The following is a 27,410-nucleotide window of genomic DNA, read 5'->3' as shown; positions in this document are numbered from 1 at the left end:
GGCGAACGAACCTTCAAGCGATTCTTTCAACAAACTTTTCTGCCCTGTTTTGACAGTAGCACAGAAAAAGCACCTCGCAACTGTCAAACTGGCTGCTGCTTTCGAAACGAACCATTTCGCGGTCCAACTCGTCGATGGAGCAAACTTCGAAAACGAGCGCCGAATCCTTTTGCTGCACGGCGCCCAGATGAAGCCAAAAACTGCGAAACTTGTTAATGAAATTTATAAAAAAAATCGCGAGTTGATAGAGCCACCTCTAACTGGTTTCGGTCAAATAATCGTTCGCGGTGCTCTATTATCGTTGGTGACAATCTCGCGATTTTCATCTATTTTTAGGTATGTCGGAAGCCGCCAATTGCGCAAATCAATCACGAAACGTTGTACTTTTTGAAAAACACTAAACATTTTGGCAGCAAACACGTTAAGGGTATAGTTTCGGGGACAGATTTTAATGTCCGTTAAAGTGATCGACCATTCTCCTTGTTTGTTGTACTGTTTCGTGTTTGACTGAGCGTATATAAGGACGGAAGATTACGACACGGAATTAGTAAAAGCAATTGCCGATTCGCGGGGTTCGCAATCATTTCCAGAATACTTTCTCAATTTGTTATTGCTGTTGGTTGGCGCACAATATTTCAAAGGATATGAATGATGCAAGATTCAATAATAGTTTCGACTGAAACTTGTGGCCTTTATGGCGAATAATTTAATTTACATTAACAAATTGAAGAACTGCCCTTTTTCATCGCTAGTTTCTCTCTCAGGCGCTGATGCTTTGCATTCGAGACCATTTAATTGCGTTCGGTATTTATTGATGACTTTGCCTTACGGTGCTGGACGAGTTTTGCTGCAATGGCCCATCCCGTACGGAGTGGCAGAACAAACCAAAGCGCGCCAGTTCCACGGGCGCCGTGCAGCAAAACGGCCCCGAGCTGTCAGCGGCGTCGCTTGGCAGCTGTCAACAAACGCGGGTCCATTTTCGAACATCTCCACACTCCACACCCTCCCGGGCCCATCGTTCGCACGCAGTCCGCCAAAGACGGCCGAAAACGCGACGGGAAACATCGACACTGAAACAGTAAAAGACCCGCCGAACCTCACCGAAGTCGGTACCGCTGGCATCGTTGTGCGGACATTTTTGCATAAAAAGGTGAATCTTTGTGGCGTCCTAGCCGGCGACCGGGAATCGGGATTGGCCTCGGGAAACCGACGTTCGATGGCCCCGTGCCTCCTCTTTTTAGTGGCGTTAAATTGACAATAATCGTGCGTGGCTGCCCGCCTCCAGACGCCGGACAAACGACGGCCCGCAGTGCGCCGAGCGAGACCGTGGTGCGGATCGCCATTTTGAAGTGTCGATGTCGAACGCCGTCGAAGCGCATATTTGAGGGGAGAAAATTTTAGCGGAAAAACGAACTTACCGGCCACGGCGCTGCCTAGGGTGGTTGGCGTGGGACGCTGGGGTGCTTAGTGCAGTGCACGGACAATAAAAGCGTACTTTTTCCACGGTCCGCCAGGCTTCGCACAGGAGGGACCCCTTGGGTCACAGAATGGCGCACCACACCAAACCGGTTAACTTCGTCATCCAGGATACGACGAAACAAGGTGAGTTTTCACAGGTAGTGACCAAGTTAGCGCTCGCTGCAAGTGCAAGCGGCCTTAAAACCGTCGGGCCACGGGACCCACTGGCCACGGCCGGGGCTTCGAGGCGCGCGGCGCAATATCAGGGAGAGAGAATGGAGGGGTCCGTGCACCGTGCCTTTGGCAACACCCGCCGCCGTTTCGGAAACACTTTTGCCTCGCCTCGTGGTGGTCGGTGGTGGTGGAGGTTTACAGAGCAGCAGCAGTAGCGGGCATGAAACGGCCGACCGGCGCCATCTAACGCCGTTTTCACGTATCTAACGTAATGGCCTTGAACCTATCGCTCGCGCCGGGCCTTCGTTCTCCCGGCAGTTCCCGGGGCCATTCTCGGTTTGGGAGTGGGGGTGCGGTGCTGGAAAAAGAAAGTGCCTCCCGGAAGTGCCCTGCAAGCTGCTGCGCTTCTTGGGTTCCGGCTCGCCCAGCACGCACTTTGCAGCGGTGGTGCAACCTGCGATTAGAGTTTGATGATCGAAGCGAAATGTAGGGGGGAGAGCGCAAAATTAGAGCCGCCGGTAGCGGCAGCCCACCCGATGGCAAGTGTGATAAATTGATAACGAATCGCAGGAGGCGTTGCGAAGCCGTAGTGATGGGCCATTGGTGAGCTCGATTGCGGTGCTGCTGTATGGAAAACAGGCGTAAAGGAGCACAATAATTATGAAGAAAAAACGTACAAACAGCGATGATTGCACACTGGACGGCACTCGGGCAACGAAATGCACTACATTTGCTAGTCATTCACGAACCAGACGGACACCGTTTCGATCCTTCTCCTGTGCGCGTGTGTGGGTGGGTCGTACGGAAGAGCCACAAAATTTCACTTTCATTCTACGCCCTGGGACAGCACACCGGATGAGACACCGTCGGAACGTCGGGGGTCGGCCGCACCCGGAAGCGAGAGCCGCCGAAACTAGTTTAGATGAACGAAGCCGCTGAAACGGTATCCGTCCGTCCCGTGGCGCGGCGCGGAAGTGAGAGCGGTATGAGGCGCCCGGACGGGGGTGGGCGGTGTTCGATAGGCAAAACACATCATGGATTTGACGAGCCTCGCGTGAGATGTGGCGTGCTGCAGCACAGCGGCGAGTTTCCTCTGCGCAGTGGTGACGCAAAATCGCGAATGGCGCCTGTATCCCGTTCAGTTTTCCTATCGCGCCTGCTACCCCACCCCCACAATCCAGGGTCGCCGGAGAGCGGTCAGCGTGAGCTTGCGATGGGATTTACGGCGGAGCTGCTGCTGAGGATATATTTTTGGTGTTGTTTCTTTTTTGTCTTCTAGCACCTTCCCATAATAAATCGGGTGGCGCGGCTCGCGAGCCCCTAATTCGTATGTGCGTATTTGTGATGACGATAACAGTGGCCGCGCGCGATGCTGACTTTGGTTTGCTTCTTTATTATGTGGCACACATTACCCTGCTGACAGTTCGGTTTTTCGTTCGCCGCTCGGTTTTGGACCTGCGACCCGGCCTATACGGGCGTTTCGAGGAAAGCGAAGTAAACAGCGCATATCGTCGGTCTGGGGGTGTCGTCACCGTGTTTTTTTTTGGTCGCTTTGGTGGAGATGAAGTAGTCTGGTTAGTGAAGTCACGCTACTTACGCCTCGATTGGATTGTTTTGATTGATACCCGAATCAGATTGTAAGTCACTGTAACTAAGCGACGAGTGCTTTGACCTACAAAATTGAGTAACCGACCAGTGATTGAACTGACGACAGCAAGGTATCCAAGCAATCCTTCTTGACGATTTTGCGACACGTCTATATAAGAAATGCCGGACACAGTAGGGTTAGTACCGTGGGCCGACCAACCCAAAAGTGAACCAAAATTGCTTCCCGACCAGCACTACGCCCCACACGCAGTCGGAACGAAGCCCTTGAAATATCGATGGAATGCTGTGGGGGAAGAGGGTTGAAAGGATTGGTTTGGCGTCCAGAATATCAACAGCCCACAAAATATGAAGATGAGTGCAATGGAATAAATTAATAACTGTGCCCTGCGGCGGGCGGCGGGCGGCGTGCGACAGTTTCCGAAAAGCAAAGGAAGAACATAATAAAATAACGCACATTATTCAATGAACACACACGAACAAGTGGAGGAGGGACGCTTGCATGCACTGCCAAGCACATTTTCCTGGCTGGCACGGATTTTTGGCGGTGTGGTGCGAAGGTGGCCAACCAGGAGACACACAGCGCGCCACGGTGTGTGGTGATGATACGTGCAAACAGGAAACCCTCAGAAAAATGGCCCAGAAGAAGAGCAGCAGTATCCGGAGGGAGTGAGAGGGCCAAGATGTGTCGATAGAAAACACCACGCCGGACGGGTTGGCCACTGGACGAGGCGAGACTGTAAAGCAGATCTGCAGCAGAAAGAGAAAAGGAGAGAGAGAGATAGGATGTAGAAAGCATAAGAACATCATCGGGGGCCCCGAATCAGAGCAAACGGCAGTAGAACGCATACCACGCCGCGCCGTCGAAAACGCTGGCTGGCCGATGGATGGCGCGCGAAGCTCCCGAGATCGTCGAAGGTACGCGGCCCGGTAGAGAAAAGGTATGCGTTGGAGATATGCTCTTGCCGGTGCCACCATCAACACAACACGCGGCCCAGGCGGTAGGGAAGCAAGCGGCAAGAGCGAAACAAACGACCAAACGAGCGTTTGTGTGAGAATTAAGCTAACCAACGCAACCGCGCGCAGCGGGACCGGCCCCTTCGTCAAACATAGCTGCCGCCGCCACCCTGCCAACACCATGCGCGTGTGGACCAAGGGAAAGATTGAAGGCGACACCACCACCACCACCGGAGCACCAAGTGGACGGCTGGCGATGGCGTGCGGCGGAGGAGCTTCAAATATTAAAAAAGGAGGAATCCCGAAAGGAGGACGAACCACGCACGCAGGAGAACCGAGAGAGCGAAAGCACCACGCGAATGCAAAAGAATGATAAGTTGTGTCGTGCCGCGCGCTGGGCCGCGGCCCTTCGAGGACCTGGTCGGTAACGGCTGGAGGCGCACAGCGCTCAATGGGCACTCGGTCGGCCATATCCTTCGCATTGACTTCATGTGCGGTTGCCGATGTGCATGACCGGCTTTGCGGAATGTTTACACTTCTCGGGGCAACTTCCAAGAGAGCCTAGGGTTGAACTTAGATCTAATTAAATGTACATTAATTGTGATCCTCATTGAGAGCAGGATGGTCCATTGAAGAATTCAGGCTGTTCCCACGGCTCGAACCCGGGTTACGGCTGGTTCTCTGGTTACTTTCTACTCAACACTGTGGCCGTCCTTACGGACAACATTCCGGTGAAAATTTGTCATCAACTGTGAACGCTTGATGGTTGTCCCACTCGATGGCATAGGCATAACATAATGCCGGCCTGTTGTCTGGTGGCTACCGCCCCTTTGGTGACCGAAATTATGCTACCGAACGCGTCCTCCACCGGAGCACCGGAAATCATCAATGCAGTCCCGTAGCACTAACTGTACACAAAAGTGTTTGATACGGGTTTATACACTGACTGCGCCCCCTTTTAATAAGACCCCACCGACCGACCGAAGGAGCAGCCTCTCTGCTGTGGTGTGTGCGCATTCGGAAGCGGCCGAAAAGCGATAGCGTCGTCGGATGGATGGATGGATGTGTTTCGGTGCAATGGCAGTAAAATGCACATGTTTACCCCATCGTTGCACATTTCATTCACTTTCCGGTGCCCATTACACATCCGTGTGCCGCGCTTGTCGCGCCGTGACCGTCGTTATCGTCGTCTGCCCGTCGTCGGCGGTGCTTCTGATTGTTCCCTCCGTGTTTTTCTCTTTCATTTCAATTTCGCGCCATGTTCCGTCGGTGGGTTTGCTATGGCTGCGCCACCACATGCGGTGCATCCGCAAGATAAGCCGTGAAAATCATGTTTTGTGTCTGGTTTTCGAGCTGGAAGTAGAGCAAAACATGATCACACGATTATGGTGGTTTTGGGCTTTGTGTACAAACTGCAACGGCTCACAAAGTTTTGCTCCTAATTTAGATTACTTCAATAGGATACTTAATCCCACACTAGATAATCGGAACAATTGAATTGAGATTTTATTCCAAAACAGACTCCAGGTGACATCAGGCTCTAATTTTGATCACTTTCTCCTCGCAAGTACCGTGCCCTCTATAGCTTTAGGCACATGGCTACGAATTAGTTTGAGCGTCGTCGAATGCTGCTTCCGATTAACCTAATTACAGGCATGACCTTCGCCGTCGTTGTTTTCGTTATTCTAAATCAACCCAGAATCGGCATGGTGTTCGACATCCGCGCACCGCGGGTTCACTTTTACGCATCACGACCCCAAAGCGTACGGCATGGATTAACCCTCGACGATCAAGATACACATTTGTTTTATGCAATTTTTTCCTCTTTTCCGTTCGTTCCACGTAGGCCAGCAACATATTTTCCATGTACTGAACACGGCCACCGGCACCCGGACTACGCTGCCTGCCACCAGTGTTACGGCGGTAAAGACGATCGTCACGAAGGACTTGAGCGGCACCACTACCGGCACCGCCGTTCACGGCCAGGACACGATGAACCTGATGGGTGGAACAGTGGTCGCTGGCGGTGGGCTCGCAGCCGTCTCGGCGACAACCAGCACCAACGTCCCTACCGCTTCCGCCGTTATCGGTGGCCAGGTAAGCTGCGAGTTACGATCACACGAAAGAGGGCGACCAAATTTCCGTTTCATCGTCACCAAAAGCGAAGAGTGAATCATTTAAAGAAATCATCATATGAGGTTGTTCATCGCCAAACCGGGAGGTTATTTTACGGAAGTGGTTCACTGTGTTTTTGCCTTTGCAATGAAATGACAAATTTGCCAAAAGCGAGTGGTCTGATAGACAGAGAGAGTGCGAAAATGGGGAGGTCACAGATCCACAACAAGACCAAAAGTGTGCAACTTGATGTTGCTAAATAAAGCGCAAATCTACAGCGCGCTCCCAGCATATTCCGGTCGTCGCCACACGAATTCCCGGTCGCTGGGTTGTTGCTGCACGCCGACCATCACCACACGCATATCAATGATCTTCTCCGGTCTGGAGTTTATGCCACCAACTTAGGGCCGAACGATTTTCAATCAATTAATTACTTGTGCCACAACAAAACAGGTCGCGGCCGACGACGACGGGCACGACCACAACAAGATTCCTGCTGCCAAGATTCCCTCGCGGAAGCTTAAAATTGTCCCGTGTCGCGTCGTTAGCTTGTGTTTTCACGTGCCGTGCGAAGGTTGTGGGTTTGATGGAAGAGTAGGTAACGTAGCTGCTTCTGCAGTAGCCTCGCCATTTTATAAACCCGTTCATAGCGCGGTACTAAACGATCGCGCTTGGCCCTGTGTCTGCTTACCGTGCGCAAGCAGTAATGCATAACTGGCCGCCACTAGCCGCCTCAGGGGTGGGTCTACAGAAAAAAATCATCGGCGACAGCGCACCAGTAATGTTTTGGTTGGGAGCAGCACCCTACCCCATGGGAAGAGGTGTCGTCGATTTCAACGATCCACACTTGACGCGAGCCTCGTTCCGTACGGCGCTTGTTGTTTGTTATCTAGAACGGGTTCAGATGAGTATTCGAGGATCGTTTGCCTTGCATCCCATTCTAGTTGGGTTATTCTTTTTTCTAAACTCCCTGATGAGACCCAGGGAAGTCCTGCCTGGATAACTTTATGTTGATCAATTTTCAATCTTCTTTGGCAGTGCTTTGAGTGTTTCGTCAACGAAAACGTCCCCTTTGGGACTCCAACCCCCGTACTAATCGCAATCGCGCATCGGGATTGGAAATTCACGTACTCCGGAACCAGCTTGCCGTAAACCGTATTCAAATCAATTTCGAATGATGTGTTCGTAATGATTTCCTTGGCCCCAAACCAAGCGCCGCACCGCGCACCACGCCACTCGCGGAGACAAAACACACGGAAATAATGATTGTGTTGGACGTGCGCGCCCGTTTTATGCGTGTAGTGGTGAAGAACCCAGCCCCCGGACCTCTGCTCATAGCGATCGATTCCACCCCGCCGCCGGTTCGTTACAACACCCACCACCACCATCGAGCGTATCGTGTCCGGCGCCTAATGTATCCAGAAAATAAAATATCACGCTTCACGGGATCATCATCCGGTGTTACGTTCAGGAATTTCCATTTTAAAGGGCATTTAAAGGGTTAGGACAACGCGTTGCGCGCCAGCAACAGCAGCGACGACACGGTCGGGCAGGCTCGATGTTCTTCGGATGCGTTTAAAAGTGCTTCCGGCGACCGTATTTATTTTTTCTAACTTGTCTTACTGTTTCACTAGTTGTGCTAGTGGCGCAGAGTCCGGTTGGCTGGCTTTCTGTCCGCGATTTTTGTTGGCTGGTCGTAGCCAGCCAGCCACCAGCGGCAACCGGGCGGAGGTCAGGAAGAGAGTGCCGCCCGTCAGTTGGTTTTGTTGTGCTCTAGTCATACGTATCCGAGCGGGGTGCCTCAGTGTTTGTGGCGCGCATCTCCTCTCTCCAGTGACAGAGGAGTGGCATGATGTGCCCCGTAAAGCCAGCAGAGCGTGAGATGCAAGCAAAACATACACAATATCAGCATAGATCGGTCCGAATCCGACCTACTGGACTGTGGACAATAACGGGGCGCTAGATGTGCTGTGGTGTAGCCCATCAAAATATGGGCACGCCAATTACAAGGATCAGACATGCGAATGGAATCGGAACGTTGGCGATGCGCGGTGACTTTGGTCGGCCCTGTGAAGAGACACGCACGCACACAGCTTCACATGTAGTTCACCTAATTCGCAGTGATGAAGGTTTCCTAACCGCGCCCAAAAAGAGCCCTTTCCTGTTGGTCCTCCTTTGCAGGTCGCTGAATATGTCAAGAGCGCGTTTTACGGCGTTACTGCGCGTCTTTCGACATTGAAGCTCCCATGCGCACTCACACATATGCAAATGCACATCACTTCCCTGTTTCCTGGCCATCCACCAGGGAGAGTGAGCCCACAGACCCGCATCGGTGACCAGTGCGTGCGCTCGTTATGCTAAGAGGGCCGGCCGAGTGGTCTGCGCAAGCCACCGAACTTGTGTCCTCGAGTGTACCACTTCAATCCCTTTTGCATCGTCCCTTTTGCATCCTTTAAGAACCCCATGGAGAACCCATCCACCGCCGACAAGCGCCCTAAGGTCAGCGTCGTCAGACCGACCCCCCCATATGTTAAGGCTGAAATGATGGTACGGATCGCGCAGCATAATTGAAAGTTTCACAACCTGTTTCCACACACAAAATAAGCGCGGTTGAGCCAAAGTCTAAAAGATCGCCAATTGACAGCCAAATATGACATTATTCTACACGCGCTAGATACGTTGGGTCACGTCACTTGTCACGTCCTAGTCGGCCATGGTGATCATCACTTCATTGCTCGCCGAACGGATACTACGAATTGTATGGTGGTTTCGGGGTTTTCATTATTCATGTTATATTTATCCATTGGTTTTCTACACATACGTTTTCAGAGCTTTACGATGCCGATGATGCGAAAGCTGCCCCCGGGAGTCGCCAAGAAGTTGATCACCGTTCCCAAGCATAGTACGTCGACGGCGACCAACATAATCTTGTTGGAAGCCTTTAATGTCATCCTTTTTTAAAAATATTTGTTTAACGTTTAATTTGTCCAACTTCGTTCGACAGAATTGATTCTTCCTCAATCGTCAACTCAGAAGACCGTCAATGGTAAAACAGTGGTCCATGTTTCGCCCAAACTGGTGAGTGTCTACTACCCGAATGTGTGCCCCTGGTACCGATGTACCGACAGCGCCACAGTTATCGATACAAGATTTCCAGGTGGTAACTGCAGTGTTCACACTCTATCGTGTGTTCCTTCTCCTCCTGTTTTAGTATAAGGTAATTTCGGCGTCCTCCCCGCAGTCCGCAAGCCGCAACCTGACGTTTGCTGCCCCCGCAAACTTAACAAACCTGCAGGGTGTCGCCTCGACCAGTTCCTCGTCAACGGTTGGCAACAACGGAACCACGATCGCTATCCCATCCACCTCGGCGGCGATGTCACAATCGTCCTTCGGGACTTCCTACAGTACCGGAGCACCGATGATGACATCGGTCGGTGTCGGTAATCGAGTGATCATCGGCGGCAGTTCCATTGTTGGTGGTGACGCTGGGGACGAAACTGATGACATTGCCAAGGCATCACCACCGGTCAAAGTAGTGGGACCGAAGAAATCCGCCGTGTACCAGAAGACGGTTAGTGACCAACCTCTACCGCCTCATCAGGTGCAGCAACATTCGTACAGCAAAAAGGCTTTCCCGCGTCAAACGATACATAATACGCCTTCACGACGCCGAAAGACGGACAAAGCCGGGCGGGGCCTGCGCCACTTCTCGATGAAAGTTTGCGAGAAAGTGCAGGCCAAGGGCACGACCACGTACAACGAGGTAGCGAACGAGCTGGTGGCAGAGGAGACGCAAAACAACAATAGTCCGGTTGCCGATCCGGCCACGTACGATCAGAAGAACATTCGGCGACGCGTGTACGATGCGCTCAACGTGCTGATGGCCATGAAGATCATTTCTAAGGAGAAAAAGGAAATCCGCTGGCACGGATTACCGACCAGCACCAGCATCACGGAGTACGACGATCTGGAGAAGGAAAACGAGAAGGCCCGGCGGCGCATCGAAGAGAAGCAGCAGCAGTTCCGCGATCTGGTGCAGCAGCACGTCGCCCTCAAGTCGCTGATCGCTCGAAACCAGGCGAACGAGGAGCGGGGCTTGGTACCGAACCACAGCGCGGCCGTTCAGTTGCCATTTATCGTCGTAAACACCGACCGCAAGACCAACATCAATTGTAACATGACTAACGATAAGTAAGAACGCGCACCGTGTAGCTACTGCCGATCTTTCATGACGCAGCGACCAAACACCTACATGCTCTCACTTCGCATTTCCTTTTGCAGATCCGAGTATTCGTTTAAATTCGAAGACACCTTCGAGATCCACGATGATCTGGAAATTTTGAAACGCATGGGTCTGTCGCTAGGTATGTTGCATCGCGCCTGGTGCTGCCAGGGGCGCGTTCGTTGTGCTCGAAACTGTGCTTCACAAAACACTCCATTTTCAGGTTTGGAAAGCGGACAGTGCTCGGAGGCGGATTTGAAAGAAATCAAATCCATGGTTCCGCAATCGGTCGCGAAGTACATTGAAAGTAAGATTAATTTGAGTTTCCCACCCAGGCGCGGTTCTTTTGAGTTTATGCCGTTCGTTTTCTTCTCGCCGTCAACAGAATATGGACTCGGGCTGGATGAGGAGGACGGTGAGAACTGGGAGATGAGCTCGATCTACAACGGGCAGGACAACGATGACAGTTTATCTACCCAGGACATGCTGGGATACCACGACAACACAAACGACATGCTGGACGATGACATGAAATTCGAGGATGACGAAGATGATTAATTCTATCCCTTTGGTGGTCAGAGAGAACCGAAAGTGAGAGAAACGGGCACGTTTAACGGAGCGATAGGGAGGCAAGGGAGTACAGTTGGCGGAGGACAAGACGTGGTTGTGGCCATCTACTTTTGTTTGTTTTTTATTTCCATCTACGCACTCAGCTTACCTATCCTCTTGGGCCTCGATTATCAACTCGGTACAGCATACCTGCTGCATCCTTTCCGTTTACGCTAGCGAGACGATTCCTTCCCAATTTGCTCTGCGATCGGCGGCCCAACAGTGTCTGGGTTTAACTTTTGTTTCTCGCCCTGTTCATTTGGTAGTTTGTGTTGTGCGGGAGCATACGGTATGGTACGTGCGCAAGTGACGCGTATCAGCAAGGGAAGTGCAAAGCCGCAAGCGATTAGTATGATTGTACATACAGACACTGAGCCGCGTGTTGTGGGTGCTACGCCTAGGCCCAGGAGAAATCGATTAACGTGCTACAACCGGAGAAAAAATGATGCCGCTCAAGGAAGGTGGTGGACAAGTTGTAGAAATTGCTGGGAATAGATACAAAGTGTACGCGCAATGGAAAGAAGCTAGATCAACAGCAATTCGCGTTCTCCGCACCCACGGTAGAGGAAAGCACATAATTTAGGTAGCCATTTTACGAATGCACCAGAAAGTACAGAAAACAGTTAAATTTTACTTTCGTAATGAATGTTACTATCGATCCTGTGTGAGCTTACGGCGGCGTCGACAGAGCACGACAGTAAGCTAGTTGTGAGCTAAGGGAACAGAAATATAGATGAGCCGCGATGCGCGCTCTCTGCTCGCGTCAGCTTCGGTGCAAATGTGTTTCTTTGTGTTCCCGAACCCCCGTCTTCGAGAAAACACCAGAGCATATGAATCCCATTAAACGCCAACGTGTCATAGATGGTCCATTTTTAGGTTGGGAAATGTCGTGTTCTTCCGGTTCAGTGACCGCGTGGACGCTACCGTAAACGCGCGCATCTCGTTGAGATTTCAGGATTATTTGTTATGTTGCAACTACTAAAACTGCGCTCGATCATTACTTATAAGAAGCTTAGGTGTGTTTTTTGTTCGTTAGTTTTTTTTCTGCTCATCGCTTACGGTTACGTGTGTTGCACATATTTTTACGATACAATTTTTTTGGTTTTTTTCCATTACGATAGGCAGGAGCATTTCGCATTGGAAGGTTGTTAGAGGAACTGTAATTTTTGGAACCGAACCTACCACAAACAAAATCAGAAGGCAAACAAACAAAGAAGTAAACTTCTGATTAAAAAATCAGGGAAATGAAATATGCTAACACATGATGCTCTTTCCGAAGCGCGAAAATCTGCACCACGTGGGGCCATGCAGCTTTTGGCAGGGTGGATGAGCGTTCGTTGCGGTAGATGTAAGCTTATGTTATAAGTAGAAAGTAAACTTAAGATCGGAGTTTCAGTTGAGCTCCTCTTACGCATGTAGTGTAATGCCGTAGCATGATGGGTGCGCGCACGATGAACACAAAAGAATTCATGCTCGCCACTAAACCAAGCTCATTTGATACACACCATTTGATCAGGAATGCTTACACACAAGTAATTGCATAATAGACAGTGTAAATAGTAAGTGTAAATGATCACCAAAAGCCAGTCGCAGCTGGATTATTTACTGATTACTCTTGGAGGCGTAACACAGGTTTGCTTCTTACGAGCAAGCTGCAGATAGTGCGGGCAGCTGGGCGGGCAACCTGGAAAACTGACGGAGGTTTGTACAAACGCAACACTTATGACGTTCAATTTGAAACAGGTAGCAAGAAGTTGTTGAGGTCCATATTTGGGTTTTCGTAGTTGCTGCAATAACCCAAGTTCAATTTGGAGATTGTGAACACGCAGAGGTTGTACATATTTTTCATCCTTCTTGGTAGGACTTTAGCGAGGCGCGTCAATCCTAGTGGATATCATTTTTCCGGTAACAAGTAACTGCGGTTGCAACTAGAAACTGAGGGGCATGCGAAGGCAATTGGAACCGAGCGTGCCGCCAAACTCCGGCGAAGGTCGCAAAGCACATTGCATGAGTGAATGTAGCGTCGTACACAAACTGCATATTGCATACTTAAATTCCATGTCCAACCTCTCATTGCACTTGTTGAACGTGAATATATTGATTAATAATAGCCAATGAGCTTTGTTGAATTGATTTTCCTAAGTCAAGCCAGTCTCTCCTTCCGTTGCTGCTCGTCCGTGTGCTTAATAACTGGAAAGCGATTCAATTTTGTACCCGGAAAGTGTCTAATAGCAGGTCAAGGTTAAACTGTATGTGTGCTCCTGACATGCAATATAAGCCGCGCCACATGATTGGCAGAAAGTGTCCCAGGTGGGGCAGATAAAACTTCCGAAAGGAAATGAATATCGATAATATGTTCTGATGATTTAAGAATTTTAAATTTTACTTTTGTAAACCAATAAAACTTTGCGGCCGAAGATATGGCCGAACTAATTGTAAACCCCTAATTGTTTGACGAATGCTATTCCGTGTCATCCGAAGTGAAGAAATGCTTTGAGCAATGGTCAGCGAATCAGAATCATGTTCGTGTAACACGTGTAATTTGAAATCTAATCTTGGTATATGATGCTTAGCTCTTGTTTCTTCCATTACAAATAGATCGGGGCTCGATGCCCGTTAAGTGGAATTGTGATATTGATTTTTACCAAGAATCGTCATTAGAAAAAGAAACAATAAAATACATTCGCCACATCTTGTTTATTTTCGTTTTAGTGCGCAATGTAACGATTACTAAGGAACGCCCCTAACGTTACACCTGTGCATCCTCATCTTCGTCGAAGAGATCTTCAAAATCTGCGGTACAAGAACGAAACATTACCATTACCGAGGCATATCGTAAAGAGGTTTCGCCATAGATCCACAGCAAGGCTTACCGTTGAAAAAGTCGGCGTGAACGTCCTTCTCGTTGGCAGCTAAATCCATCAGCAGCCCTGTGGATCCCCCGGCCTAGGGGTAGGAAAGAACGATTGTATCGAGCACAGAGCTGCACGATGCACGAAACTCACCTCTTCCAAGTCCATGAAAGGGCCAGGACCTTCGGGAAACATTTCATCCGCCACTACGTTCGGTTTCATGTTGCTGCTTTGATCGCCCGTAGTTGCGCCGTTAGTAGTAACTTTGCCCAAACACTTCTGCTGCCTCACCGCAAGAGTCAGTGGCACCTGGTTGGCAGTGGATCCGGCGAAAAGCGTAAAAATTGTACGGCCAAATCTGGGTTTCTTCTCCAACCTTGGTCCTCGGTTCACGCGGCGCAATGTTATTGTGTGCGCTTCGAGTCTCGACCACTTGACAGGTAAGTTGCGCCCGAGGGCCAAACAGAGACGACAAACGCAACAACAGAGACAGACGAGCGCTGCTTTGACAGCTGTTTGCGCTAGCGAGCGTTTGTTTTGGTTTTGCTCGTCCCGATCGTTTCGTAAACAACGCTCTCGCCTCGCGCCCGCTCGCGCGCTTCGCTACCAGGCACGGAATTGGCGCGCTTTCCTGTGGCACGCGCGCCCTTGCAGCAAAACCTATTTTCGGGATCGTACAGCACAACTAATTGCCTTCCAAAAAATATTTTATTAATTCGATTCAACACGGCGAAATTTAATCCGTCCAAGGATCGACAAAAGTAAAAAATGTGCATTGAACGGAAAATCACCTTCACCTCTTCTAACTTATTCTTTCGACAGTAAATCTAAATTTAATCCTTGTCGTCGGTTATCGAGGTGGGACTGAAAGATGAAGATCGTGTGTTACCAGGTGCTGCGTATTAAAATCCGTGGAACGGTCGTTATGATGAGACTTACCTTTATGATGGCGATGTATTGTGGACGTTTCAACATCGAATAGCCGGTGAAGAACAAGGGTTTCATCACTTCGTGCAAATTAGTTGTGCCGTGACAGAAAAGGTCCAGCGCTAGTTCCAGCGCCGTACCAAAGTCACACTCGTCTACCGCGATGTTGGCAGCCGTTATCAACGCTTGCAGTTCCATCATGAGGTCTTGAAATTTTGCCTTCTCCTTTGCCCGGTCAATGTTGTTGAACTTCGTGAGCATCTTGCGCAGGTTGGCATCACTTTCCAGCAGTGGGCGATAGCCCAAGTCGCGCTTTCTGTCGTAAGGTACGACTAGCCCGGCCTTGTGAAACGTTTTGCACACGACCAGTTTGTCGCGAGCCTTTATTTTGTCGCCACCCTGCAACGGAATGCCTTTCGCGGTCGTCCACTCTGAAATGCGCTTCTTTAGGTTACCGATTTGCCCCTTATTGAATGGAGTAACGGTGGCGTTTTCGTTCAGAAAATGGCTGAAAGAGAAAAGGTTCGTTAACCAGACGATCAAGTGCATCTTGTAGAACGCAGCTCTTACATGATAGCATCGAACACGTTCTGGCCAATGATTTTGAACTCGCATCCCTTGTCGACGTCGTTACACGCCACCAGTCCATCGGTATTGTCTGGCTCATCGCGCCAGTACCCGTAGTGCAGGCCGCTACCCTTCTTCACCAATACCGTCTGGAACTCGGGAGGGTCGAAGTAGAATCGCCAATGGCGCAGATAATCACCGGGTTCGTGAATCTTCACATCTTTGAACTTTCCCGCCAACACATCAAAAGGGCCCACCAGCCGTAGGCCAACCTTGTCGAAAACATCCTCCGGCTTGCCGTTGGGCTGTTCGGCCACACAAAACTCCCACAGCGCGTCGAAGCACGCTGGCATCGCGACTAGAAACTTGTGCCTGATAAACTCTTTCGGATCTTCGCACAGCTCTTTGTACTCGGCCCGCTTCGAATACTCGATCTGAGGATCATACAAATCGCTCATCATGCCGACATCCATCGGAACTTCCGGCAGTTTGTGGCGCTGCCGCGCCAAGCCGTGGTATTGTCGGCCACTTTCCGCTTCTTCCGCATTATTGTCGTCCTTCTCCGGTGTCGGCGGACGTTTGCAGCGCTTCAGGTCCTCGTCGAGCTGCTCTTCGTTGAACAACCGTTTTGTGGATCCACTGTTGTTGCCGCCATCCTCACCTTCGGCCGGTGGTCGCTCGGATGTGGTTGGTTGTTCACCGTCCTCGACCGCCCCTTGCTTAGGCGGATGCGCATATTTTTCCTTATGCGCCGGATTTTTCTGATAACAGTCGGCACCGTATTTGCAGTCGGGCTTATCCATTTTCACAAACAACGCGCCACTTTCAAGAACAAACACGAAAACGGGCTGCCTCGATGCTCTTGACAGCTGGCACAGCAGCTACGTTTCTAACTGCAAACTATGGGATAATTACTAGAGCGAGGAGGTCAAAAAATCGTTCGCATCTAAAAAATTTCAAACCAATTAAAGCCTTAACCGGGTTAGAATACGACATAAAGTTATTCATTGAGAAACATTAGACATGATCGACAATGTTAAAGTACAAAGTGACCATTTTGAATTTGACCTTAAAGAGGTTAGCAAATGATATCCCTAATTTAGCACCGCTTAACGCAAACACAGATTTCATCGGGAAGGAATTGATGTTTTTATTACGTTGTTAGATTTAAAACATGCAGTTTAGTTTGCGCTTTAATCGTAAGAACTATCATTTTCCTGCTCTAGTTCCATCGGCTTCGTTTTTTACGCGGACCCGAGTCATCGTTGGCCTCTTCGAATGACGGTTGTCCGGGTTCACTGTTATCCTGCTCTTCGAAACCAGGAAGCGTAGGTTTCACAAACACACCTCCTTCGGGGACAGTGTTCTCCCAGGTGCGGTCGGTGGAAGCCTTGAACTGTGCGTTGTAGTGTGCACGGAACGTTTCCCGCATCGCCGACAGCCGATCCGTCGCCGGTCCTTTGGACGAGCCTGGAACCGGTCCCGAAGAATCGGGTGCCGCACCTCCCGCTGCTCCTACTCCCGGCTGCCCATTAGGGCGACTGAGAGGCCCGCGGTGTACTGGACGCTGCCGGAAACCCAATCCTGCTCCTCCCACGTTCAAGTTCTTGCCCTTGTTGTTCTCCTTGAACCGGCTGTTGCGAAACCACGAGCTTTGCATGGCCAGCTTGAGCAGTTCTTCGGGCACCTCCTGATTGGCACCCTCCAGGTTGCGCACCAGATGACCGGAGAACTCTTTGTCCTTCTCCGTGATCAGCGTATATGCCGTGCCTTTCTCGCCCGCTCTGCCCGTGCGACCGATTCGGTGCGTGTGCGTGTCGATGTCGCGTGCAATATCGTAGTTGACCACCGTGCGAATGTGCGGAATGTCCAGACCCCGGGCGGCCACGTCTGTGGCCACCATGATGTCCACTTCCCTTCGCTTGAAGCGCGTGATCACGGAGTTACGTTCCGATTGGTCCATATCACCGTGCAACAGCACTACGTCGTTCTCCTTTAACCGTAAGCTGCTCGCCACTTGTTCAGCGTCCGCTTTCTTCGTCACGAACACCAACACGCTTCCCTCGGATAGCATCTGAACCAGGTTCGCCAGCAGCCAGGTCCACTTCGCCTGCACATTCGGCAGCAACAAGATGCGTTGCGTAACGTCCGCGTTCGCTTCACCCAGATCGCCGTGTATGATGCGCACAGGATCGGTCAGCACGTCGCGGGCCAGCTTTTCCACGCGCTTCTTGAACGTCGCACTGAAGAGCAGCGTCTGCCGGTCGGGGCGGATGTGGTTGCAGATCGAGCGAACCTGTGGCTCGAAGCCCATGTTGAACATCTTGTCCGCCTCGTCCAACACGAGGTAGGTGACGCGTCGCAGGTTGGTGGCTTTCAGTTTCACCATGTCGATCATGCGTCCCGGGGTCGCGACCACAATTTCCGCGCCCTGCTCGAGTGCTTTGCTCTGCTCCCATTTGGAGCCGCCACCGTAGCAGCAGCACACACTGATGTTGTACACTTTGCCGAACTTTTTCGCCTCCCCGTAGATTTGTAGCGACAGTTCGCGGGTCGGAGCCAGTATTAACCCGATCGGACCGTCGCCCGGGCCGAGCTCTCGCTGATCCATAATGTGCACCAGCATTGGCCACAGGAAGGCGGCAGTTTTACCACTTCCCGTTTTTGCGATACCAATGATGTCGCGCCCACCGAGTGCCGCTGGGATCGCTTGGGCCTGAATCGGCGTTGGCTGGCTGTACTCCGATTTGCGGATCGCTTTCATAAGCGACTCGTCGAAGCCGAAATGGGCAAAGCTGGTTACCGGGTGTGGCGGTAATGGGCCGCTTACCTTCACGCCAAGCGTGTGTCGCAGCTCTTGGACCTTCGCGTGCGACAGACCCACGATATCCTCGTGGGGGATGTAGAAATTTTTCTCAAACTTCCCGTACTCAATGTCCGAGTGGTCGATTGCGGGAAGCGGATCGATTTCACGCCGCTTTGGTGGTGGTATGGGATTGCCATCCTCGTCGTACTCGAGTTCCGCGTCGGATCCTTCATCCATCACTCCTGCGTTGGGGTTTTCTTGCATGTACCTGCCAGAATGGGAGACACACGAAACGGTTCTCAATTCCGAGTGCACCGGACCGCACGGCTATCGCACCGACTTCGCTTACCGATAGTAACTTTCCTCGTCGTCCTCATCGTCTATGTCGCCCCTGGTCCCCTTCTTGGGGTCCACGTTCGGTTGAGGAATTTTCTTCTTCTCCATCTTCACCTGCTCTTCAATGCCGGCCATGAACGCGTCCAGCGGATCCTCCTCATCTTCCTCGTCGTCCGAAGATCCTTTCTTTTGGTCCTACGTGATGGGTCCAAAACACACACACACAAGCACATTTCTTTTGCTCGCAACCATGAGGGAAGGTATTGGGGAACGTTTGTTTTATGTGGAAGAGTAGAGTGGAGCCCCTAGACTTACGCTCGATTCGCCCGCGGACGGCGATCCGGGAGCCGGAATGTACTCCAGCTGGCCGGCCGGTTCATCCTCCTCGTCGAAGTATCTGCACATAAATTGTAGAGCGTATTAATCGTAGCCAGAAAGCCGAACTTTGTCGATGAAAACTTACTCATCCTCGGTCCGGCCGCGCCGTTTACCAACGGTATATTGGGACGGATTGGAGTATTGGTACATGGATTCGATCGTGTGGTAACCATGCTTCGATATACCCGGACCCTGATTGTACGACTTTGGCGGTGGCACGCCAGTCGATCTGCCGCACAGTGAACTCGGTGGTGGAACGGCATTTAGCGAATAACTGCGGTTCTGGTCTTTCGGGTCTTGTGATTGCTGCTGAGGCTGCTGCTGTTGCTGATTGGGACGCTGGTGGCCAGGACGGCGCATCTGAAAGCTAAAGTTTCCGCGATTCCGATTCATGGTGGGCTGCGATTCGTGACCGACAGTCACACGGCTCAAAAGGAATCCCTCGTCGCTTGATGGGTTCACTTTCAGAATATCAAATCACTGAAAGAAAATATTTTACTAAATAGCGACGGTGTTTTGAAAGCAAATCGATTGACGGCTTTTTTTCACTCCTGCAAAGCTTTGACAGCAGCGATGCCAGTGGTGCCAAACTGAGCGAATCCTTTCTCGGTGTGAAAATCTCCTTGTACGATTTGCGTTCAATACATTTCAAATTGTTTCGCTGGAGTGGCGTACTTCAATAACAAATTATTCATAAATCTTGAAAATCTATTTTTCTTATAATTTACCAAACACCTTTTCCAATTATTTACGAAAGCAAACGATGATTTTTTTAACAACGGAAACATACTGCATAGCATTTCCACCGGACCATTGAGGAATTTTCCCAACATTGACATTTATTTCGCGCCAAAGGAGGCTGTATTTATGCCCCACGTACTTGGCCATTGTGTTTTGCTCTGCCTCGGTAGGTGTTTTAACTGCAATCAGCGTCTTAGGATTCTTGTAAGCGTATCGATTTAACGAAGCAAACAGCGGAACAGCATGTGTTTGAATTAGAAAGTACTAGGGGAATTGGGAAGTTGTTTTACGTGTGTAAACAGAAGATTTAGTGATGTTGCGTGTGCCTCCCAAATGTCGCCTTTATCGGTACCGAAATAAATCACGAAACGGTGTGGTGTGATAGCGTAGTTGTGATTTACACGAAGCACCTCAACGAGGAATTTTACTTCGACGAAAGACTCAGCTGGAACACAGCTATTTGTTGCCTTATTTGCCCGACTGGCGTGCGTTGATCGGACTGAGCAACAACTGAAGCGCACTGTTGCTTGCGAGAACGGGACACATAAAAGGTGGTAAGTATTGGCTTCTCGCTTGTGTCCAGCTTGGGACCGTTGCAGGAATTCGGTCGGCTCTGGAATGTCGACAACGATTGATGGCCTGCTGTTCACGAATGTTTAATATGCAACCATGTTTTTCCTTTGTGTAGCATTTCCCGATACGTATGGGCAGCAATAAGATGACGGCATCATGGAATCCTCCCGGGCCGGCAATGTATGAGGTGCTCCGTGAGGCACTGAAAAACGACGAATACGAATCGTTGAATCACATATTGGGAGAGTTGGAGAAATTATTCCGTGCCTTCCCGGTAGATTCCATCAGGAATGGCACCACTGCGAGCGCAACGATCGGCGTGGCCGAGCTGAAGCTTTGGATCGAGGGAGTAGGCCGCCTAATGTTTCAACAAAAATCCATCCCCATCAAACGGCTGGCGATCGACACGTTCGAGGCAGCGATGCCGTACTTCGAAACAATTGACACCATCGAGATTCCGGCGTGGCCGACGCTCCGGGCGATCGTAAGTACTCAGTACACATCGTTGCTGGATAAGGCGCGCAACGAAAACGACCCCGATTGGCACCGGATCTGGTCGATCCTGGTACGGCTCCTGCACCGCGATGTCTGCCAAGGTTCCACCATCATCAACATTTTTCTCTCGATCGTGGAGGCCGGATTCCGAGCGACGGAGTTTTCCATCCGCGAGCAGGCATTCGACTGCTGGCGACTGTTGGTGGAAGTGTTCGCTAGGCACCGACAGATCAACTTTCCGAAGCGCATGCGGTTGATCTGCATTCCGCTCAAAAGCTCCAAATCTAAAACGGAACTGATTGCGCTAAAGAAGTTCGATATCTGGTGGTTTTTGTTGACGCAGTTACGCGATCATTTGGACACCTGCGTCGACACGATCTTCGAGCCGTTCATTTACTTCTGCTTCGGTCCAACTTTCAAAACGCCCCTGTGCTACTATTTCGATGAATCATTCAAGGAAATGGGAGCTCCAGGCAAAACGTAAGTGTGCGTTTCTCGGCGATCAAACCAATGTGATTAACGCAAAAATGTGCTGTTTCTTTAGCTACCAATCGGTCAAACAGCTCTCTGCTATTGCGTTGATAAATCTGCTCGGCCCGGCACCGGAAGTGACCAAACAATTACTGATGCTGAAGAGTGGCAACGGTGTGTCAGCGTTACCGTTTTGTTGCTCCGAGCAAGGAATGTCTATCTCCGCGCAACTGTTCACCACCAAAGCGAAGCTGCTGATCGATTCGTGCACCGAATGTACGGTTCTTTTGGCGCAGATGACGCATCTCGACTATCTGGAGCTGAACCGGTGTCTGTGGCGGAATTTGCTGAGCCGCGCCGTAAACTTTGACTCGAAATGGGAGTTGCTTCTGTGGTTTAAGGAGGATATGATCGCACTGGTCAATTTGGTAAGCTGAATAGGTGCTCCATTTATGCCTTACAGAAAATTTAAAACCAACCTTTTCCGTTAATATAGTGTATAAAGCAGGACGAAGATTTGGCCTTACGGGAGCTACTGTATGAAACGTTACTGATAGTGGCCCAGAGTGAGCTCCTTACCGTCACCGTTGGCTACGACTCACCGGAGCAGTTAATGCTGAACTACAAGTGCATAATGGCTGCCGTTCTGCACCCAGACTTACCGTGCCCTGAGAGGTAAATTGAAGTTCCGCTTCGTACGCTGCCTAAGAATGGCGTATCTTTTGGCGGTGCCGTGCTAAAGTCAACTCTAAACTTCACTCTTTTTTCCCGCGTTTCTTCGTGTAGCAAATCCAAACAAATCGTCGAACATGTGTTCGACTTGCAACGCTACACCCAACAGCAGGGTTACTGGGAGATGCTGCAGAAAACGGTCCAATATATGTGCAATGCGGCCGAGATCAATCACTCGCAGAATGCGGAGTTCCGGGAGATCCGTACACAGATCTACCTTTACCTTGCAGATTATCTGATCGAGCGTATCCGAGATGATCCGAAGGGATTCGATGCCCATCGGACGGTCGTGATGAACTTTTTATTGTACCCGTTGGAATTTGATCAGCTGGTGCTGACGGAAAAGGTGCAGACAAAATGGCTTGCGGTGTACCAACCGATCGCGCAGAGCGACGTCACGACGTGCGATTTCGCCAACAGCTTCTGTGAAACGATTAAAGCTATGACGGTCGCAAAGTATTCTTTCAACCTGGGAGTGGTAGCCGCTTTCTTATGCCACGTTATCGACTCCGTAACAGGCGACTTCGATCCGGCAAGGCCGCCACTCAAAGTCATTGAGCTGTTCAAAGATCTCACTCGGAAGGCGTTGGCGTACAAGGCGAGCCTGGATCGCCTCGATACGATGGCACGCAGCTTCCGGGAGTTGCTGGGACGGATGAGCCACAAGGCACTGTTGTCGGTGAGCATGCCTCTTCGAACCACGGTTGCCGAGATGGTAGCCAACGAGCATGGGTTCGCTGTGATCGAGATCAAGCGAATATTGAATGTTCTGGCAGGAAAGATGATTTCTTCGGCGATGATGAGTGAACTGAAGCGCCAACCGAACGAGGTGCGCTGGAACTGCAAACTGATGTTGTCGAATATGCTCCAGCTGCCGTCGACGGTGCGTCGTAACTGGAAGGAGGCAGACATTAAAAAGTGTATCCAACTTTGTGACAGCGACATCAGAGAATCGGCAGAGAAATCAGCGAAGCCCAAAGCGGATCGTGATGAATTTGTCGTTATCGAGTCGAACTGGAGATTTAAACCGGAACAATTGACCGAGCATCAGCTGGAAAAGATGAAGGAGAAGCGCACCGACATTCCGGCACTGTACAATGATATGAGCCAGTCACAGGACAATTCCATCATCAAACCGTGGACACCGAGCAGAACACTTGCCTCCAAGCCACCGGAACGAACATTGGCCGCGACTGTTGTAACTGCCAGCGCAGACAGTACGAATGCTACAGCCCCGTTGGAGGACGGAAAAAGCACGCGGTTGAGTACGGCCGAGAAGAACGAACCGTCGAACGGCAAGAATGATTCCATCGTATCAACGAGCGAAAACACCAATGGAAAGAAGCCGGACAAGGAGAACAACTATGCCAACATGCTGAGTGATCGAGCCAGCGTCAACGATGAGCCGACAGGCTCCGAAAGTGAAAGTACGGAACAAAAAGTTAGTTCGGACCAGACGAAGGAACGTACCCGGAACGTCTTAAAGCAGCTGCGTATCGACACGGTGGCTGGGAAGAGCCTCGATGTGATGAGCATGCCGCGAACGCGACGCTCAGAGTTGCCGGATGCAAGGGAATCTCGCCGTAAAAGCACCGATCCCAAGCGTAAGGTAGAAAGTGAGAAGAAGTTGAAACGAACTGCGGTAGTAACCACAAGCGAAATTGCTTCGGCATCGAAAGTTGCTGCCGCTGGAATAGTTGGCACCAACCAGAGGATCACGCGGACGTCGAGGAAGAATTTGAACTTTGAAAACCTAGGCAGTAATGGCAGTGGTGGTGACTCGACCACTGAAGACGAAAACATCGTTGAATCTTCTCAGGGGGCTGAAAATTCCCAGAGTGCTTTAGGACGGAAGCTGTCAGGACGGCGCCGCTCCAGACTTAGTAGATCCACTGGCGAGCCTACGCCAGGGGCCGATACGAAACCATCCGGAAAAAAGGTAGATGATGTGCCGACTAATCCACCATCCACATCGTCTCAAAGTGAACCAATGGAAATTGAAAAGACGCCGTCAAAAGATCGCGCAAACGAACCACCGATAGTTAATCAGGAGCAGACATCCGGTTTGAGCGAGCAGCCTGCGGTCATAGCTGATGCAAAGGATGACACAATGATGCTCAGTTCAAGACCAGAAACCAGTGCCTCGAAAAACGTGCCTCCCGAACCGGAACGAGAACTAAAGACAAATCGAAGCCCGAAACGTGTCACACGATCCTCACTGGACGAAGAACGGAAAGAGGAAACAATCAGGCAAGCAACGCATCCACACAGTCCAAGACATCGGTCGAACAGTTCCGAGCCGGTGCTGGCTAAGGAGACTTTAAGTCCCACACGGCGAGTGACTCGGTTGAGTGTAGATGAGAAGGACGCCACTATCGCCCGTACGGGCAGCCCGTCAAAGGGAAGTGATGTGAACCATAACCTGTCCAAGAGACCCAGAAGCCTTTCGACATCGCCATTCAAACCACGGGTTGCGGACGGCGCAAAACAAGCGTCCTGTAGCTCAATGGCCAGTATCATAGCTGCTGCTGTTTCCAGCCCGAAGAAGATGTCCCCTACCAGCCCGGTCGTTATGGTTGAGCCAATAAATAATGCCCTACTAGCGAACGCGAAGAAAACTCTCTCTGGCCCCATCAACTCGGTGATGATGGTGCCTGAGGGGGCAACAGATACAGCGAAAGTTTCTTCATCCGTCTGTAAGCAACCGGCTGTGGATGGTGAGCTTCGAGAGCCGGAGGCACTATCACCGATAAAGAACCTGGATGAAACGATGGAGCCCATGAACCGGTCACAAAACTGCACCATCGTGTCCTCTCCCGACCTAGAGAATGCCGAGGAACGGGCTGCGGATTTGCTTAACAGCACACTGAATATTTCGCCGATACCGGACGAGAAGAGTTCATCGGCGAGGGGTCCAGCAGAGGATGGTGTTCTTGCGGGCTCGACGAGCGCGGATCGACGTGCTCCGAGTAGCGTCATGGACAAGGAGCGGGAACCGACTGCTAGCGCCGCTTCCGTGCACGTCTCTGCCCTAATGTCGAGACGATCGAAAGCAATCCCCCAGGGCTCCTCGATGTCCGCTGCCGGCGGAGCACCATCTAACACTGGAGGGTTGAGGACTCGCAACCAGCAACACCCAATGGCCGCCAGTGGATCGACACTGCGCAGCCCGTCCACGGCCCTCTCCGTTTTGGGAGGGCGCGGGGCGCACTTCATCAGTTTGATCCGCGGACACCAAAATGATCTTTCGCCAGGCTGCAACACACCGCCACAGCGCTCTTCCACGCCCACTGCGGGTCAATCGTCGGCCTACTCGGCTGACCGTGCGACGATGCGAAAACGGGCGGCCGTGGCGAGCGCCACGTCGGTAACGCAGGAAGGTACCGCGTCACCGGACACGGGCACAATGCCACTGCCGGACGACGACGGGATGGCTAATAGAAAGAAGTATTTGGTCTTTTCGAAGGTGCTACCGTCACCGCAAGCTTCGCCCGCGGTCAGTATACTGAAGCGCCGTCACAACATTCTCGAGGACAGTGTCGACGACGGGGAGTCGCCGGCTTACAAACGGAAGCGCGTCAGCTTCCACGATCCGCCCGTATCGCTGACAAAGGAATACATTCGCCACGATGAGGAGTGCCGGTCACCGTCGATTAGCCGTTGTCTGCAGCTGACCCACGCCATATCGCCTGCCGACAAGGCCAAGTTTATGATGCGCCGCAAGAGCCGTTGGGACAGCATTTCGGAGTTGGAAAGATTCACTCGAAGGCAAGCCGGTGCCGGCGGTCAGCAGCAGCAATCGGAGATCGAGGGCATCGAGCCGACCTTCGATCCGTGCGATGGGCAGCGAGCAGCCGGGGACGAAGAGGAGGAAGACGAGGAGCTAACATCGTCACCCGAGTCGTTGGACGATTCGCAGTTCATCATTCACGACGGCACGGATGCGTCGATCGCACCGTTGTCGGTGTCGCCGACAAACACGACATTGGGCGAGGGCACGTCAGCGGAGCCGAACTCGGCAGCGCCTCAAAAACCGCCACCACCGGCAGGGAAAGAAACACCGTCCACAGTCGCATCCGGTGAAACGAACGGTACAGCCACAGCGGTGGACAGCAGTTTGAATTTTGCATCGGAAGAAGCCCTGCTTCAGCACGTTCTGCAGCGTTACACTCTGGACGAGATGGTTGCGCGCTATGTGGCGAACGGCCAAGCACCGGTTCGCACCCTAACCCGCGAGCTATCGGTGGCCATGGCAAAGGATCAGAAAACGCTTCACACCGTGCTGGGCGAGCTGTCGGAGCGCTACTCGGCCGAGTTTTTGGACCACGCCATACAGGAGAACTTCAGTGCCATGGTGTGCGAGCGCGTGTCAGCGACCGCCATGTTGGACCATATCTTCAAAAGCCTGCGCCAGCCCGCCTGTGGCAGCGGCTCGGAGCCGATGGTGGATACGGAGCGTTTGCGGTTGGTGCAGAGCATGTTCGAGGGTCTGTCCACTGTGCCCGACATCGTCTCGCCCGACGGGCAGACGACGGTGGCTCAGATCCGGGAGCGATTCTTGCGCCAGTTAGTTGCACGTAAAGAGCGTCTCGAAATGATGGCCCTGATCGAAGACTACTTTAAACGGTCGAACGCGCTATAGTGCCCCGAACGTGGTTCGTGCATGGGTCTACCATTGTAGAATCCCTTGTCTGATTTTACCTACCGGTCACTCTACACAAACACACGTACATTAGTTGGATAGTATCGCAACCTTTCATGAAATGGCGCCATTTTATTGCGGCTCGACTAATCACTGATGAGAAAAGTTCAAAATTAGTGTCTAATCACATCTCAAGTTTGTTTAGGAATTAGTTTTTATATCTCCCACCATAAATCATTGCGTCGTTAACTTGCGTCGAGTATATTTTTCTTTGTCAATATTTATTTTATATTCCCGCGTCCGTTCGTATTGTTCTCATCATTTCGTCGGCCAAACATTTAACTACAGCCACCTACAAAAACGATCGACGATCGACGACACAACGTCTGCGGACTGAAATTGCATTGCACTGAGTGCCCGCGATGCAAGCCATATAGAGAAGCAAAGGGTCCGGGGCACCGAGTAGGTTCTAGCTATCGATAAAATATACGCATTTAATCCTTGTAGCAGTTGTCGAGTTCGGAGTGAGCAGTGCGAAGGAAGATTGGTGAAAGAAACGGTTCGGTAAGATTATTTTATTCACTCCTATAAGCCGGGAGCCGGTGCAAGCCGTGGGTCCACAAAGAACCACAACAGCGCGCCTATATGCCTCGCGCCAATCAGTTCGATTCGTCCAGATTCGTCGTAAAAGAAAATATCTTAAGCTAACCCCAGGAAGTCCCATCCTTGCGCGTAAAGTAAAAAGAGAAG

General features: G+C 51.2%; 5 protein-coding genes across 8 annotated transcripts; 2 read left to right on the top strand and 3 right to left on the bottom strand.

The window, feature by feature from the left end:
• Positions 1–1,137: 1,137 nt before the first annotated feature.
• On the top strand, positions 1,138–13,548 carry LOC131206465 (transcription factor Dp). 3 transcript variants are annotated; one of them, XM_058199025.1, is made up of 9 exons: positions 1,138–1,602; positions 6,041–6,291; positions 9,139–9,211; positions 9,314–9,387; positions 9,521–10,500; positions 10,591–10,673; positions 10,755–10,838; positions 10,917–11,122; positions 12,262–13,548. In XM_058199025.1, the coding sequence occupies exons 1-8, from the start codon at positions 1,548–1,550 to the stop codon at positions 11,087–11,089; spliced, it is 1,773 nt and encodes a 590-aa protein (XP_058055008.1). In that variant the 5' UTR covers positions 1,138–1,547; the 3' UTR covers positions 11,090–11,122; positions 12,262–13,548. The 3 variants fall into 3 exon arrangements, with proteins under 3 accessions (XP_058055008.1, XP_058055007.1, XP_058055005.1); XM_058199024.1 differs by lacking the exon at positions 12,262–13,548 and adding an exon at positions 11,245–12,239; XM_058199022.1 differs by lacking the exon at positions 12,262–13,548 and having other exon boundaries at positions 10,917–12,239.
• A 270-nt stretch (positions 13,549–13,818) lies between these two features.
• On the bottom strand, positions 13,819–14,447 carry LOC131216268 (COP9 signalosome complex subunit 9). Its single transcript, XM_058210718.1, has 3 exons — positions 14,146–14,447; positions 14,014–14,086; positions 13,819–13,933 (listed from the first exon to the last, which is right to left on the bottom strand). The coding sequence occupies exons 1-3, from the start codon at positions 14,212–14,214 to the stop codon at positions 13,890–13,892; spliced, it is 186 nt and encodes a 61-aa protein (XP_058066701.1). The 5' UTR covers positions 14,215–14,447; the 3' UTR covers positions 13,819–13,889.
• Positions 14,448–14,725: 278 nt separating this feature from the next.
• Positions 14,726–16,320, bottom strand: LOC131216374 (histone PARylation factor 1-like). Its single transcript, XM_058210850.1, has 3 exons — positions 15,490–16,320; positions 14,932–15,427; positions 14,726–14,856 (listed from the first exon to the last, which is right to left on the bottom strand). Exons 1-3 carry the CDS (start codon positions 16,287–16,289, stop codon positions 14,800–14,802), a joined length of 1,353 nt encoding a protein of 450 aa, XP_058066833.1. The 5' UTR covers positions 16,290–16,320; the 3' UTR covers positions 14,726–14,799.
• Positions 16,321–16,657: 337 nt separating this feature from the next.
• On the bottom strand, positions 16,658–19,478 carry LOC131212167 (ATP-dependent RNA helicase DDX42). 2 transcript variants are annotated; one of them, XM_058205941.1, is made up of 4 exons: positions 19,092–19,478; positions 18,940–19,025; positions 18,642–18,810; positions 16,658–18,560 (listed from the first exon to the last, which is right to left on the bottom strand). In XM_058205941.1, exons 1-4 carry the CDS (start codon positions 19,397–19,399, stop codon positions 16,709–16,711), a joined length of 2,415 nt encoding a protein of 804 aa, XP_058061924.1. In that variant the 5' UTR covers positions 19,400–19,478; the 3' UTR covers positions 16,658–16,708. The 2 variants fall into 2 exon arrangements, with proteins under 2 accessions (XP_058061924.1, XP_058061916.1); XM_058205933.1 differs by having other exon boundaries at positions 18,642–18,823; positions 18,944–19,025.
• Positions 19,479–20,465: 987 nt separating this feature from the next.
• Positions 20,466–26,735, top strand: LOC131215246 (telomere-associated protein RIF1). The gene is made up of 4 exons (XM_058209632.1): positions 20,466–21,295; positions 21,360–21,714; positions 21,783–21,961; positions 22,073–26,735. Exons 1-4 carry the CDS (start codon positions 20,466–20,468, stop codon positions 26,658–26,660), a joined length of 5,952 nt encoding a protein of 1,983 aa, XP_058065615.1. The 3' UTR covers positions 26,661–26,735.
• Positions 26,736–27,410: the final 675 nt, after the last annotated feature.

The sequence above is a fragment of the Anopheles bellator genome, chromosome 1 (genome assembly GCF_943735745.2).
Source record: "Anopheles bellator chromosome 1, idAnoBellAS_SP24_06.2, whole genome shotgun sequence".
NCBI classification, from domain to species: domain Eukaryota; kingdom Metazoa; phylum Arthropoda; class Insecta; order Diptera; family Culicidae; genus Anopheles; species Anopheles bellator.
Note: the sequence above shows the minus strand (reverse complement) of the source record. Positions and strands in the feature narration are given on the sequence as shown.

Bases quoted from the DNA above. Each gene is read 5' to 3' on its own strand.
- LOC131216374 (XM_058210850.1), bottom strand. From the start codon at position 16,289: ATGGATAAGCCCGACTGCAAATACGGTGCCGACTGTTATCAGAAAAAT. The intron at 15,428-15,489 runs GTAAGAGCTGCG...TTTCTCTTTCAG, and splicing joins AACGTGTTCGATGCTATCAT to CCATTTTCTGAACGAAAACG. The intron at 14,857-14,931 runs GTAAGTCTCATC...TTCATCTTTCAG, and splicing joins AATACATCGCCATCATAAAG to TCCCACCTCGATAACCGACG.
- LOC131212167 (XM_058205933.1), bottom strand. From the start codon at position 19,399: ATGAATCGGAATCGCGGAAACTTTAGCTTTCAGATGCGCCGTCCTGGC. The intron at 18,824-18,943 runs GTAAGTCTAGGG...CCCATCACGTAG, and splicing joins CGTCCGCGGGCGAATCGAGC to GACCAAAAGAAAGGATCTTC. The intron at 18,561-18,641 runs GTAAGCGAAGTC...CCATTCTGGCAG, and splicing joins GACGAGGAAAGTTACTATCG to GTACATGCAAGAAAACCCCA.
- LOC131206465 (XM_058199025.1), top strand. From the start codon at position 1,548: ATGGCGCACCACACCAAACCGGTTAACTTCGTCATCCAGGATACGACG. The intron at 9,388-9,520 runs GTGAGTGTCTAC...CTCCTGTTTTAG, and splicing joins TCCATGTTTCGCCCAAACTG to TATAAGGTAATTTCGGCGTC. The intron at 10,674-10,754 runs GTATGTTGCATC...CTCCATTTTCAG, and splicing joins ACGCATGGGTCTGTCGCTAG to GTTTGGAAAGCGGACAGTGC.
- LOC131216268 (XM_058210718.1), bottom strand. From the start codon at position 14,214: ATGAAACCGAACGTAGTGGCGGATGAAATGTTTCCCGAAGGTCCTGGC. The intron at 14,087-14,145 runs GTGAGTTTCGTG...TCCTACCCCTAG, and splicing joins CTTTCATGGACTTGGAAGAG to GCCGGGGGATCCACAGGGCT. The intron at 13,934-14,013 runs GTAAGCCTTGCT...CTTGTACCGCAG, and splicing joins TCACGCCGACTTTTTCAACG to ATTTTGAAGATCTCTTCGAC.
- LOC131215246 (XM_058209632.1), top strand. From the start codon at position 20,466: ATGACGGCATCATGGAATCCTCCCGGGCCGGCAATGTATGAGGTGCTC. The intron at 21,296-21,359 runs GTAAGTGTGCGT...CTGTTTCTTTAG, and splicing joins ATGGGAGCTCCAGGCAAAAC to CTACCAATCGGTCAAACAGC. The intron at 21,715-21,782 runs GTAAGCTGAATA...CCGTTAATATAG, and splicing joins TGATCGCACTGGTCAATTTG to TGTATAAAGCAGGACGAAGA.